The sequence below is a fragment of the Rhinolophus hipposideros genome (genome assembly GCF_964194185.1).
Source record: "Rhinolophus hipposideros genome assembly, chromosome: 18".
In the NCBI taxonomy this organism is placed as follows: domain Eukaryota; kingdom Metazoa; phylum Chordata; class Mammalia; order Chiroptera; family Rhinolophidae; genus Rhinolophus; species Rhinolophus hipposideros.
Window position 1 is genome coordinate 1,282,508 of NC_138064.1, and position 15,658 is coordinate 1,298,165.

At 42.9% G+C, this 15,658-nt stretch overlaps 1 protein-coding gene across 1 annotated transcript; it reads right to left on the minus strand.

Annotated features, from left to right (window-relative positions):
- Positions 1 to 109: 109 nt before the first annotated feature.
- Positions 110 to 15,274, minus strand: SUN3 (Sad1 and UNC84 domain containing 3). The gene is made up of 7 exons (XM_081079224.1): positions 15,234 to 15,274; positions 13,611 to 13,782; positions 12,505 to 12,589; positions 9,341 to 9,456; positions 7,766 to 7,933; positions 3,814 to 3,906; positions 110 to 2,863 (listed from the first exon to the last, which is right to left on the minus strand). Exons 1-7 carry the CDS (start codon positions 15,260 to 15,262, stop codon positions 2,744 to 2,746), a joined length of 783 nt encoding a protein of 260 aa, XP_080935350.1. The 5' UTR covers positions 15,263 to 15,274; the 3' UTR covers positions 110 to 2,743.
- Positions 15,275 to 15,658: the final 384 nt, after the last annotated feature.

Genomic DNA, 15,658 nt, shown 5'->3' on the forward strand with positions numbered 1-15,658 from the left:
GTGAGTGACAGGGGGGAGGGACCCTCGTCCCGGCGGGAGCCTCTGCGCGGGCCTCCCGGACCCCGCAGCACGTGTGTCTTCACCGGGCTGCTCCCCTGTCCCTCGTCCTGCCCTTGGTTACGTGGCAAAGGGGTCAATTTTAATGTGTTCCTGAATAAGGGAGCTGTTCCAGCCAGTAACTGAATCCATGGCGGTCATCGTGGAAAGCCACGGTGGGCAGACGTTGTGGGTGGCCTGGGGAGGGCGGTGTCGCGCGTGGGACTGAGCCCGCCACTCGAGAGGGGCGCTAACTCACTCCGCTTGGGTCAGAAGTGGACGGAGGGTGCCCGGCTGGTGCCACCGGGTGGTTTGGGGTGAGGGACAAAGAACACAGAAAACCTACGCAGTCTGGTGTCAGAGTTGTTATGAGTGCGCTTGTTGTGCGAGAGGAAAGCAGAAACACAACTGAGCTTTTCCTCTACAGCCATTACGTAGGAAAACCGGAGACCATGTCTTATGCTGAACATTTTTTAATTAAAAAAAAAAATGTTTGACGTCTGCATAGGGAATACTTCCACGTGATTTGGAAACGAAACATGATGCAGCGGACCGTTTTGCTCCCACCTACGTGGGTGCCTCCTCTGCCCCGGTCCCACTTGATTCTCTCCCCCGGCGAACCGTGCTGATGAATGTGTTACATGTGTACGTTGCACAGGACACACGTTGCACAGGACACACGTTGCACATGACACACGTTGCACAGGACACCCGAGTCAAAAGGCACGTGCCTCCCGAATTCTGAGCGACGTTGCCAGGTTCCTTCCACAATGGTTTTCTCTGTTTGCATTTTCACCATCAATGTGTGAGAGAGTCTGTTTCCTCAAAGCCTTGCCGATAAAATGTTATCAAACTTTTGGATTTTCTTAATTTCATTGGTGAAACAAGGTACGTACCATGTAACTTTTGACATTTTTCTTAAAATAAATAAGCTCGAATACCTTTTCATATGTTCCTAAGAAAAATCTCTTTGGGCTGTCCAGCCATTTTTCTATGCAGCTGTTGATAGTATTGCTTTCTCAAGATTCTTTACATATGGAAAAGATTGGTCCTCATGGTATCAATGACAAATATATTTTTCCGTTTTGTTTAAGGTTTTGTTGGCCATGTAGAGGTTTTTTTAATTTTATGTAAGTGTGAGTCTTATTTAGAAAAGGTCTTCCTCTATCCAATGCCATACAAGACTTAGCCCAAGTTTTCTTGGTTTATTTTTATGGTTTCATTACCTACCTATAAATAATCACCATATTGGAAATTCGTCATGTTGCAAAGTGAGAAATAGCGGGTGCAATTTTCTTAATGACAGAGTAATTGTCCCAAACCATTACTTTTTCCGGTCTGCTTTTAAGATGCCACCGTTAGCATTTCTGAATCCCCACATAGATATAAATCTATTTCTGATATATCAGAAAAAGACTTGTTTTGTCTGTTCCATTGGTTTATTAATGTTCTAGCACCACACAATTTTAATTATTGTTTAATCAGCATCATACAGCTCTTTGTCTTTTTTTTTTCCTTCCAGAGGTTTCCTGGCTTCCTACTAAGTTTATATTTCCAAGTGAACTTTAGACTCAATTTGGCTTAAAACACAACACTTCTGGTTACTTATATATGTTTGAATCTTTTTAAAACTTTCTAAAATTGAAAATATCAAACATACATAAATGAAGGCAGAATAGCAGACATGAACCCCCGTGGGCCAGCACACAACGTCAGTGATCATCGCATGGCCAGTCTTCTCTATGGATCCTCCCACACATTTCCTCCTCTTATTATTTTGAAACATATCCCAGATATATCATTTCATCCGTAAACATTTAAATATGTAAATCTAAACAAGAATAATTCTCTTTTTGTAACAACATTGAAATACTATTATCACACAGGCACTGAAATATCCTTAATTTTCCATAATTGTCTCAGAAATGCGTTTTTTCTGGGTTTTAATTGAGATTAAATTAATGTATAGATTAATTTAGTGAACACTGACATCTTGATAGCTGAGCTTTCATGTCCACAGGAAAGGTGTGTCTTTCCATCACTGAAGTCTTCTCATCACCCACTGCTGTGTGGAGTGTTTTCAAACAGGTAGTCTAATTGTTTCGTTTATCTGATTCTTTTTCATCTTTGTTGTGGCTTTTGTAAATTATGTCCTCTAACTGGTTGTTTGTAGTTATAGATACTGTTGATTTACATGTGGTAATTTTCCTTCCACTAACTTATTGCAGTTTTCCTGTGTGTGGTGTACTTTTTAATTGCCTTTATTTGATTGGAAGGAATTCATCAGATCATCCGCAAATAGTCGTGGCCAGACATCCTCACTCCTTTTAACCTCTGATTTCTTTCACTTATCTAAACAAATTGACCAGTGTGTCCAGATACATGTTAAATAACAGTGGTAATGGGCCATCCATGCCTGGTTGTGGATGAACAAATTAAGGAAGGCAGAGGTGCCGCTATGAGACAGACTGCTGAGTAATACCACCTTCGAGACAGATTTACTTGTCAGGGTTCCAGCGACATTCATCCCCAAAGCAAAGCTACCAGAAGGAGACTGAATCACTTTTACACTTTTACTAGTAAAATTCATCCACTTTGAGGTTTCCCTCCCACTGCCGATTTCCACCCCTCTGAGTGTAGTGAAGCTAAGGGGCAGGAACACTTGGCTGTCCTACCCCTCTGGCTGTCACCTTCTGAACCAGCTCTTCTAGATGTGGTCTCCCGGGGTGCCATGCACCCTGAATCTGTATAAACAAGTGTACTTTGGGTGTCCCCAGTTGCTGAGGATTTTAAGCTTCACACATAATAAGGATTCAGAAACTTCATGCTGAAAATAAAGAAAAAATAAAATTAATGCCTTATCAAGAAATCCATCTCAAAGAATCCCGAGGAATGCTGACATAATGGGAAATTCAAACTCTTTCCTTCCTCCCTTCCTAACACAAGGGTATTCAAACATCACTCTAGTGGACGAGAAAATGAGCCACCGTAAGTAAAGAGCTCCTGAGGAGACAAGTTCCGGGGAAGGAAGAGAAGATGGTGGCCTGGATACCAGGTGCTCTCACTTCCTCTGAGATGCCCCCACAGTGCTCCTACATGGCCATCCCATGAGGGAGGGAGGGACACGGCTATACAGTCACATAGGAAACTCCTCAGGCACATTCAGTTCTAACACCTACATTGTTTTCAGCCTAGATTTTCTCACCATTGTCCAAGTAGTGTCATAAAACACTTGCTTTTACATGATATGAGACACCTTCTATATTTCTTCATTACTTCCTGTGGCTAATGAGAAACAGTGAAGATATATTTCATGCACCTTAATGACTTTCGGGGGTTTGTATGCTAACAGTTGGTGCTTTTTCCCCTTTGAGTTATGGAGAGAAGTTTTGCCTGTATTGTCTGGTATTAAATATTTGTTATCTCTTCCCCTGAGTTCCTCTCTGCCTCGAAGCATCGCACTCATAAGAAAGTTGAGACTGTCTCACCTAACAGTGCAAGGGAACCAGAGTGGTAAGAGGAGGACTGAGAAGGTGAATACAGTTTTTAAAGTGATAGCAAATGAGGAAGAATTAGGCTTAGAACCCACTTTGGTACTTGCCTGTCTTTTGCATTAAAATGCACATACACACTGGGAGCTAAGAACTGAAGCTCAGAAAAGCCTCGTTTAGCTTGTGCTCCTGTCACGGTTATTCTCACACACCACTTCCGACACGCAACCCCAACACACCCCTCCTAGGAGCGGAGCCCGCATCCCCTGGCCAGGGCTCTCATTACCTGGAGCTCAAAGGTTTGAACCATGGTTCCTGTTTTGTTATATAAAAACTGACCTAGGAAAACCTCTTCTCCTCCACATTGTTTCAAGATGCCCTATAAAAAAAAGTAACAGACAGATAGGTCGTAAGGAATGGATGCTCGGTTAAAATAAATGGAGGCAGTTGTCTATGCAAGGAGCAACAATTCTCCAGACACCTTTGGGGTCCACCAGGGTCGCAATGCTGGCCAGTATTGCCCTATATGCCCCAAAGGTGTTGAACTTTGGAGTTTGCAAGGCAAGAGGCAGGCTGATCACAGGGCTTACTAGACAGGTAGGAAGAAGGTAGGTAGAGAGATACATAGACAGATAAATGCCTGAAATGTGGATGAAGGGTGGTCGGTGGGTGGGTGGGTGGGTGGGTGGATGGATGTAGACAGACAGACAGATAGATAGATAGATAGATAGATAGACAGACAGATAGATAGATGGAACAAATCTCTGGCCTAATAACTGTATTTGCAGTCAGAATACTTTGAATAAAATAAAACAAAAGTCCCTATGTTGACCCAGTGTTTTCCAAAATAAGATAAACTTAATCCAATTTCCAGACTGATCATACAAATAGCTCTATCCAAAAAGTATGTGCTGACTGAAAGAAAATATTGATATCTGTATGGTTTCATTTATTTATTTTACCTTCCTTCTCTACTTTTCAAAATCGAAGGTTTTTGAGAGGAAAATACACTGGTGGGAATTAATTTCTTTTGTGACTATCTAAAGTTTTTTATCTTTAGGTTCCTTAAGTCATAGTAACACAACAAAATAAAGAGTTCATTAATTAAATTGTTTTATAATGAACATTACTAGTTAAACTCTTTGTAACATAGTTTTATTAAAAGAATTGAATGCATCATGATTAAACAACGCACCCACGATTACAGATACAGAAAACCCAAGCGTCGTATGGTTACTTTAGTAGGGTAAGGAGGAGTGCTCATTTTATTTCCACCTTCTTTATTACCCTGTTTTAACTTTACTTGGTTCATATACTTGCTAATAAATGAGAAAAACAATGAGAAGTAGTTTTGATTACTGAAGGATTCACCCATAATTCCTCAGTAATGAGCAACTATGTGCACCTGTCTGAGGTGGGGTATGACCTGCTCAAATTCAGCCCAACTCAACTGTCAGGCTCAGCAGACAACTATCGTGGGTAGCAGCACCAAAGGATGGTGGTCATCTTTCTGTTCTGCAGCCCAGAGTCATGGCCTTCAGAAGCATTTGATGAAACACAGGAAAGCCGAGCACCACGTTTAACTCAGCCCTCCCTCAGACAGGACATCAGGGGACTGAAGGCAAGCATAAACCTACAAGGAAGACATGGGAGCAGATACCAGACACAAAGTCTGGACATGGCCAAAGGGCAAGTGGTGTAGTGCCCTGGAGAAAACACAGACTCCCCTGGCTGTGGAACACGCTGACACGGATGTACACTGCAAGTCCCAGAAAGCCCCAGAGACGGGGCCTGGGGCTGCAGGGGCCCCAGCAGACAGGGAGCTGAGGCAGTTAGCCCACAGCCCCTGACCGGTAATCCCCCCGGCCCGGCCCAGCACAAACTACCTTCATCCTCCCAGTTCTGGGACAGCTGGGCTCAGGAGACCTGCACATGTCAGAGGGGAGGGCATACCCTGTGTGCTGAATGGCGGGCCATGCTCCTCTCAGCAGCCCCCAGCATGTGGTCGCCAAGCTGAAACCTGGGCACAGCTTGTACAATTCCTCCCAGGGTCAACCTGCCCAATCCCACACTCTGGAGTCTCCAGAAAAAATGGCCCAACTAGACCACTGCCTGTGAAGACCCTGGTTCACCCACCACACCACGTGTGCAAAGCTTTCACTAGCTTTTTACTGTTTAGCTCTTAAACATGACATACAAGCATCACCAGACATGTGAGAAAAGCACATAACGAGAAGGACAGAGACCCTGTAAAAAGGGGAGGGAGCAGAAAAACATGAAATAAAACTATAATATCTCTGGAGACTTAAGAGAAATCATTGCATCCACAGAAGAAGAAATTTAGACTTTAAAAGACTATTGGGCCAGCCTGGTGGCTCAGGTGGTTGGAGCTCCATGCTCCTAACTCCAAAGGCTGCTGGTTCGATTCCCACATGTGCCAGTGGGTTCTCAACCACAAGGTTGCCGGTTCGATTCCTTGACTCCCCCAAGGGATGGTGGGCTGCTCCCCCTGCAACTAACAACGGCTACTGGACCTGGAGCTGAACGGCACCCTCCACAACTAAGACTGACAGGACAGCGACTTGACTTGAGAAAAGTCCTGGAAGTACACACTGTTCCCCAATAAAGTCCTGTTCCCCTTCCCCAATAAAATCTTTTTTTAAAACAAAAGAGAGATTATTTATAGGAAAAAGTCTTAGAAAGAAGAATCATGACAGCAGAAATGAGAAATCCAACATAGAAGTTAAAAGAAATTCATAATATCTTTCAGAAGATAGCACAGAAAAGGAAAATTAGAGAGACGATTTTTAAAATAACAGATTAAATAATCAGTAATCAGTTGAATTTTTGGGATGTGGAAATGAAACCCCTGAGAGCAGCAGTACATAACTGGCAACAAGTCAGATTGGAGCAAATGGGCAGACAATCCAGAGGGTGTCCCAAAAGAAACATGAAAAAAGAAGTTTATAAGTTATCTGACATAAGTGGGAAGATGTTTACACTTCTGAAGAAGACATTAGGAGGAGGCAATTACCATCCTCAGGAACATCTAAAAATGTACATGAAGCAAATACCATTGGAGTACACTGTAGGACTCAACTGAGGCCAGAATATTCCCCACAGTCACAGTGAACACACGAAATATCGATTAAAACCAACAGTAAGATATACCATCTAGCCATGCCCCAAACATGAAACCCAGTTTCCATGTGATCTAGCCCTTCTATTCCTGGGTGTAGACCCAGAGAAATGAAAATCAGTGTCTACATAGAAACTTGTGCACAAATGTTCACAGTAGCGTTGTTTTTGTTTACAACTTCCAAAAAAGTGGAAAAAACTCAAAGGTCCTCAACTGATGTACGGATAAATAAAATGTGGTCCATCCATACAATGGAATATTAGTCAGCAATTTTCAAAGAGAACATGCTTATGTTCTAACATAGATGAACCTTGAAAACATTATGCTAAGTGAAGAAGCCCTTCACAAAAGACCATGTGTGATTCCATTTATATGAAGTGTCCAGAATAGGCCCATCTAGAGAGACAAAGTAGTTAGTGGCTGCCTGAGGCTGGGGGAGTGAGATAGAGGGTGGGCAGTGGCAGCTAAGAGGTTCAGGGTTTCATTTGGGAGGGATAAAAATATCCTAAAACTGATTGTGGGGATGAATACACAGCTCTGCGAATATACTAAAAGCCACTTAAGTATACATGTTAAGTGGATGAATTGCATGGTGTCTGAATTATATCTCAATAAAAAAGTAAGACACAACATATTGGTAGGATGAGAGAGCCACGGAAGAGAACTAATCTTCATTTTCCACCAGACAATGTCAGTAAACAGTAACCAAAACTGAAAAGTTGAGAATTAGGAAAAGCAAATATGCAGGGAAGAACCCAAATAAATAGGCAAAACTTTTGCAAATGGAAGCTTCCGGGGAGGAAACATTGGGGGGTGGGAGTAGTAGGACAAGGAAAAACCGTGTTTCATTCTAAACATATGGACATGTTTAGAGTTTTTAATTGTACATGTCTGACTTTGATTAACAAAAGTAAAGTATTCATCAGGTTCAACCCTGTCACTTTGTAGAGGACAAACCAGAGTCCAAGGGATAAGTGACCTCCTCACTGTGGTATAGATGGTTAGTCGCACAGTTCAGATGAGACCCCAGCTCCTAATCCCTGGCCAACCACTTTATATCGTAACCCACTCTGAGCAAAGACTGATAACAGTTTCTCACATAGACAGAAAAGTCCTTGGGTGCACTGGAGATGTTTCCTGAGGGAGACACCTTCTCTGAGATGTGCTCCATGGTAACTGCAGTTGGTATGATCTTCCTGGCAAGCTTGATTAGGGCATGCCCCTGGGAACCTGGAAAGGCCCAGCACTTCCCAGGGTGAACATCTGGCTACAAAGAAAACACAAGAGTTAATCTCTTATCTGGTTGTATAAATCCACCCCTACGGACCACAGAGCTCCCTTCTGCGTATCAAACAGGAAAACTTCCAGACACCTAGAGGGTTGATTGTTCTTCCGGTGCCCATTATGCTTATATTTATTTGAGCCCTTTATTAGATAAGTATCTTGCATTGCTCTGACTGGACTATGAGCTGCTAGATGACAGCTGGTTGGTATGGGTGGTGATGGCATGCTGGTGGTACTGATGGTGGAGAAGTGATGATGATGGAGGTGAGGACGGTGGCGGTGATGTTGGTGATGGTGACGCAGGTGGTGCTAATGGTGTGGCGGTGGTAACGGTAGTGACGTAGGCGGTGGTGGTGCAGGTGGTGGTGCAGGTGGTGGTGGAGGTGATGTTAATGGCGGTGGTGGTGGTGATGGTGGCGCAGGTGGTGCTAATGGTGTGCAGGTGGTAACGGTAGTGATGTAGGCGGTGGTGGTGCAGGTGGTGGTGCAGGTGGTGGTGGAGGCAATGTTAATGGCGGTGGTGGTGGTGACGGTGTGCAGGTGGTAACGGTAGTGATGTAGGCGGTGGTGGTGCAGGTGGTGGTGCAGGTGGTGGTGGAGGCAATGTTAATGGCGGTGGTGGTGGTGGCGCAGGTGGTGCTAATGGTGGTGGTGGTGGTGATGGTGTGCAGGTGGCAATGGTAGTGACGTAGGCGGTGGTGGTGCAGGTGGTGGTGGTGATGGTGTGGAGGTGGTGGTGAGCATGGCAGTGGTGATAGTAATGGTGTTGCTGAGGTCGGTGGTAAGGAAGGAAAATGGTGGACCATTTTCTAGATCGAGACTGTACTTGGGAGTGAGATGCAGAGGTTGCCCTGGAAGGTATTTCTGAATTAGAAACTAACTGCAGGTGTGTTGATTACGGTTAAGAAGAGCTCTACTGTCTGTTGATGTCTACTGTCTTCTGGGTTGAAGTGAAATGTTAGTGGAAATCTTATTTGGGAGTTTCTCCTGTTATACTTGGACTTCACAAGAATGTGCTGGCCTGAGTAGCACGTAGCTCAGGACAGGCACGTAGGGGCGTGCACCTTCCGTAGATGCGTGTGCACTGACGGAAATTGTCAATGGAAAAGGCCACAGAATTCACCTAGAGATGTAGAAGCAAATGTTTTACTGGAGAAGTAAGTAATCTAGTTTACTGGTTTTAAAATAATAAATTAATAATCACTCATAGCTTACAGACCGTAAAGTGAGAAACAATTCGTGTAGTTTGATGACTATAAGAATACAAAGAGAGTTTCAGAATCTGTGATAAGTGCAGAGTTGCCTCCATTTTAGACATCAATATTTTCGTGATAAATAATAGGAAGAAAATAGTAAAATATAAACAGGTTACTCTTAATGTAACTTTTACCTGAAGGATAATATCTGGAGGCATTTCATAATTTAAGAACCCAATCCCATGCCAGTGCAGTTTGGCTTTATCATTTTTATAACTTTCCGAGGTCCCAGCTTCAATGATGGAGGCTCCTAAAATTATAAAATAGTTTTTAAAATAAAAAATTACACAACTCAAAACACTTCATTTAGATTTTAATAATGTTGAAAAACTATTACTGAACGAATTATGAATAAGGTAAAATTCATACTCAGGAATTGGTAGAAAGTCTGACTTCCTGTTTCATTACCGCCAAAATATAGTCACTCTGAGAAAGTTTGCTCTGCGTAGTTTCACAACATTTCTGAAACTTGCTTTATGATAAAATATTGAATTCTGAAGCAATTGATTTGGAGATGGAAATATCACATGGATCGTGTTTATTACCCAAAGAAACATATCAACCACATATTTTAACAGCTCATAGAGTAGACAAGTCTTTATGTCAGCCCAGTGCACTCAAAAATAAAAAAGCATAGAAACCAATAAGGACATAAATGTACTAACAAATTATATTCATGATAGCAATCCTGGAGATATATTAAGCTTTAATTTTAGTCAAAGATATATAAAATATACTCATCAAATATTATCCCATCAGGTTACTTCATTTTAGAAGCAAAATGTACTTTTACAAAAGACATAAAGAAAATGCAAATCATTTCCTCAGATTTCATCTAGATATCACAACATTTAAAATGCACGTACCTGACTATGTGATTACCAGTGCTTTTTCTAAGATGGCACAGTTTGAAACTGAATTTGTACCTAGGGTTGCCAGATTTAGCAAGTAAAAATCCAAGACTCCCAGTTAAATTTGAATTTCAGATAAACAGTTAACTTTTTGGTACTATAGTAGTATGTCCCATATAATATTTGGAATGTATTTATGCTGAAAAATTATTTGCTGTTTGCCTGAAATTCAAATTTAGCTGGGCCTCCTTTGTTTTCTCTGGCCACCTGTGTGTGCCTGGTTTTGCGTGCTGATACTCTCTGCTCGGTCAGACAATATTCCTACTCCACTGACTGATCACACACTAAGTGCTTTCACATGCTAGTGTGACGCCTGAATGCCCCCACCTGCTTAATCTGTTCAAGAACACATTTAAATTAAGTTTAAATTTCTCTTAGGTAAATACCTAGAGGTGGGATTGCGGGGTCTTGTAAGTGTTATATTTCACTTAAGAAATTGTCACACTGGTTTTCAAAATGGCTGTATCGTGTTCCGTTCTCATCAGGATCATGAGAGTTCCAGCTGCTTCTCATTGTTGCCTGCACATCCTGTGGTCAGGTTTCGTTTGTTTGCTGTTCTGATAGGTGGTTATTGGTGTTCTAATAGGGGTCATTGTTGTTTTAATTTACATTTCACTAATAAATAATAATGTTGAGCATTTTTATCTGGTTTGTTGATATTCATATATTTCTCTGACAAAGTTACTTTCAAATCTTTTGCCTGCTTTTTTCTTAGTTGGCTGTTTTTTTATTATTAAATTTTTAGAGCGTTTATAAATTATGGACAAAAGTTCTTTGTCAAATATGTGGTTTGCAAATATTCTCTGCTGGCCTGTTCTTGTCTTTTTATTAACTACCTTTTGCAGAGCAGAAATTTGTAATTTTGATAAAGTCCGAATTATCCATTCTTTTCCTTTTATGGATTATGTCTTTAGTGTCTTATCTAAGAAATTTTTTCCCAACTCAGAATCACAGAGGTTTTCTCTTAAACTTTCCATTTAGGTCTATCACCGTTTTGAGTTCATTTCTGTAAGGGGCAGTTAGGAGTCAGGGTTCCTGTTTGCAAGGGAGGCCTAACTCCGCCATCGCCACTGGCTTTCTTTCCTTTGTCAAAAATCACTTCACTGCAGACGGGTGGGACTATGTTTGGACATTCTGTTCTGTTGCATTGGTGCCTCTTGATTCCTACAGTTCACAATAAGCCTTAAAATCAGGTAGCGTGAGTCCTCCACCTTTGAAAAGTCCTTCTTTTTAAACCTGTTGGAGCTCTTCTAGTTCCTGTACCATTCCAGGTACATTTCAGCATCAGCCTGTCGTTTTCTACTGATAGTCCTGCTGGGATTGGGATTGGGATCACCTGCAGTCAGTAGCCTAGCGGGTAGAATTACCGTCGGAACAACACTCCCACTTCCAATCCATGAGCGGGTCGTCTCTGTCCACTTAGTTCTGAATTTTATTTCTTTCATTAGAACATTTTTAGGTTTAAGCACACAGATCCTATGCATATCTTATTAGATTTATGCCTGAGTATTTTATTTTTTACTGCTGTTATGAATATTACTGTTTTTAAATTTTCTTTTCCCAATTTTTTATTAGCAGTGTCTAAAAATCATATATGTATACAATCAAATTTATTAACCTCGCTAATTAGTTCCAGTAGATTTTTTTGGTGATTTTCTATATAAGTCATCATGTTGTCTGTGAAAAGAAAGATTTTTATTTCTTCTTTTCCAATTCCCGCCCCCCCCCCCGCACCCCGCAATTCTTCTGTTAGTGGTCGGGACTTCTGTTACAATGCTGGATAGGAATGTGGGAGCTGACATACCTGTTTCAGATCCCAGGGGCTTTGTCGCCCAGAATATAATTTGTCTTTATGAACGTTCCCTAATCACATACGAAGACGGTGTATCCGGAGGTCGTTTGGTGCAATATTCTGTAAATGTCAGTTATTTCGAGCTTTTGATAGAGTTGTTTAGATCTGTATTTTGACTGATATGCTGTCTTTTATTATTGCTTATCATCAGTCATTTTAGCACAATATATAAAGGGCTGTAATGTCTGTGATGCTAACCCAACCTCTGCCTCACCCACTTGGATGTGCTGTGCCGCCTTTCCCCAGTCCCCGGGCGTGGGGTGCTGCCCTTCCCCAGGCCCCCGGGCGTGGGGTGCCGCCTTTCCCCAAACCCCTTTCCATGCCATGAGATTGCAGTTTGACCCCCTCTGAGATTTGCACCCAGCTCAGCGCAATCCGCTACAATCAGCTCTGTTCTCTTCTTCAGTGTCTAGACTTGTTCACTGCGCTCCTTAAATTACCCGCTAGATCAAGATGTTCTCCTCATAAAGAACTGCGGAGGTCAGAGACGCTGTTGAAGCAGGAGCTTGCACCCGTCTTTCACTCCTTCACTCACCTGCTGACTTAAGGGCGTAATCAGCCTTCTGGATTTGGTCTTCTCTCAGCTTTTTAAGTACATAATTTACCAACTTTGCCATTTCCTGTACAAAGTAAAAAATAGTTTTCCGTTAGCAATCCCTGTCCACTGCTGGAGTTTTGACATTTCACACTATTGTCCCCTAATCTGCAAAATAGTAACGGTGACCGTTCACCAGCCACACGCAGAGCCCGGCACTGTGCACAGGTTTCTAGTGTCACCCTCACAGCTCGGTGTGACCGGCGCTTCTCAGGCAGCTGAGGGAGCTAGGCTGTGTCCCCTAACTCCTCCACGGTCACAGAGCAAGGTCAGACCCAAAGCCCCTTCCGAAGCCCTAATGACCACCCGTCGGCTCTCCACGAGACAGACAGTTGAGGCTGCGTGTGTGACGTGCTGAGCCCTCTCTTTCATCCCTTTCTCTGCTTGCTTAGACACTCGCACATTCTGTAGACATTTGGGGAGAAAGGCAGTTGATGTGAAGTACAGATTGCTTGTCTTAGAAGTCATTCATTCATTTGAAGTAATGTTGGATTCTGGAGGACGTGTGATTGTAAAGAAGCCAGCGTCCTGAAGGAGCAGGCAGTTCTAAGTGACAGCACGCCCCAATGACAGAACAGTGTCCCAGGCAGTAGGTGTCATTTCTGGGCCTTGGGCAGAAGAGGAGAAGCAAAACCAAGTTCATTGCTCTTCATTGTAATGTTGCCTAATCTGGAGCAAATTAGATTAAATACACTAGTTTTAGGTCTGTGGATAAAAATAGTTTGCTATTTAAAGTATTTGTGTATGGACATTCAGAGGCTGCGAATTCTGAATGACCTTTCGTTTGTTTATTGGAAAATAAAACAGAATTAGTTCTTTATTTTGGTGGGAAGTGAGATTCCAATGCAAAGTCTTCTCTGTGACAAAGCCATGATGAAAAAGTGGCCCCAGGGGCAAGCTTTGGAGAAAGGAAGCAAAGTCAGGGAGGAATTGTAGAGAGGGGGACACAGCCACACCTCTGTCAGCCCTTGATTTCTCAGAGGCCTGGTGGGAGGTCGCACCAGAAGGAAACCCTAGCCATACCTGGTCCCCCAACCCCACTGCACCTCGTCAGTGATCTCCGTGGTGTTCTGGGCCTCGCTGGAGTCTCCATCCGCGTTCCGGCTGTGATTGTGCAGGCCTTCCTGTGTCTCTCTAAGTAATGCCTTGAGAACGTTGATTTGTTCAATTAAAAATAGAATTTCACGAAAGTTGTTTTCCAAAGCCTGGCTTTCTTTCCTGTAAATGGAGACGCCCCACATGAGAGGAGGAAAAGGTGCACTTCCGGCAGCAAAGTGAAGAGGTGCTTTGCGTTGTAGAGAAAGTCTCACATGAGGGCAGCTGGGGCGGGTGCATGTGCCCTGAACACTGCATTCAGCACATGTGAGAAGGAGGCACCAGGGGAGGCTTTCCTGAGGGTGTTCTGGGGCTTGGGGTATGCTCAGGGCAGGCAAGTGGGGCTCAAGCAACCCTCATCCCTCCCTCCAGGAGCTCTGCGGCCCTGTCTGAGGCTGGGTGACGTCACAGAGCAGTCCCAAGTCCCCACTCTCCCCTTCCCTACGGGGACAGCTCACATGGAGCGTGGGAGGGACGAGCACTAGTTTTCAGCCTGTGCCCCCAAGGTCTGTGCCCTGGCCTCAGGCCAGGGTGGTAGAGGCCCCTGGGGGCACATTTACTTTCTAAGAATGGGTTCTGCTACTTTTATAGTTTGAAAATTACTGGTAGATAGAATAAGAAAATGTCCAGCCAATAGGTATCTCTTTATGTTGAAAAAAATATGATGAATGGAAAAAGATGTGGTACATGTACACAATGGAATACTATCCTGCCATAAGAAAAGATGAAATAGGACCATTTGCGACCACATGGATGGATCTTGAGATTATTATGCTGAGTGAAGTAAATCAGACAGAAAAAGTAGAGAACCATATGACTTTACTCATTTGTGGGATATAAAACTGAAAACAACAAAGGAGCAAGACAAAGAAACAAAAACTCATAGACACAGACAACAGTTTAGTGGTTACCAGAGCGTAGGGGGGGTGGGAGGTGGGAGATGAGGGGTAAAGGGGATCAAATACATGGTGATGGAAGGAGAACTGACTCTGGGTGGTGAACTCACAATGGGATTTATAGATGATGTAAAACAGAATTGTACACCTGAAACCTATGTAACTTTACTAACAATTGTCACCCCAATAAACTTTGCTTAAAAAAACAAACAAGCAAAAAATGTAAGCACTGCTTATCTAGCACTAGCACTTTTTTTCCAATTTGTAGAACATCACGTGTCTACAATTTAGAACATACAAAACTTTTGAAAAGGTAAACACAGTTTAGTGTGTTTATAAGTTTTTGTTCTGTGCAAATATAGTAACAAAACAGAGATCATGTCTACAGTCTTAATGTCTCCCTGCACTTCCCAAATCGTTAAATCTGTTTTAGAATTCTTTTAATAACGTAATTCTCCATTAAGGCATATGCTCTAAGGTGTTCAACCATTGGCCCATTTATCCTGTCTCAGTTGTTTTCCATTGTTTTAATCATAAATACTGAAAGCACTTCCCATTATTTGTTTCCTTAAAGAATTGTCATAGAAATAGAAATGGTTTTAGTCTTACAATTTTACAAAACATTTCAGCCTTTGGAACCACACCACAAAGCCCCACATATCAGAAAATCTCACTCACTTTAAAAGTTCCAGTTGCTCTTTTGGCATCCAAAATCGGGCCTGAAAATAAAAAAGACAAATCAAATAGCTTTTTTGTCGTATTCACAAAGGGGAAAGAACTCACACGTCCACTCTTGATGGACATGCGTGATGGGTGGGGCACACGGGGTCCTCCAGGACGCCTGCATCTTTTCAGCCTTCCTGCAAACACTTGTATTTGGAGGTAACGAGGTCACACCCATGTCTGTTTAGTGCCGGAGGAGTGGCCTGTACTGGAGCTCTAAGATGGGTGTAACAAGCCCTGATTCTCAAGAGGGAAAGTGCTGAGTGCCTTCGGAGGACACGCAAAGGAGGCAAAAGGGGCAAAATGTGTGAAATGGTGGAGGGGAGGGGTAAGGAGGGAAGGGGTGCACATCCGGGCATCTGAGGGCCATGCTGAGGGTG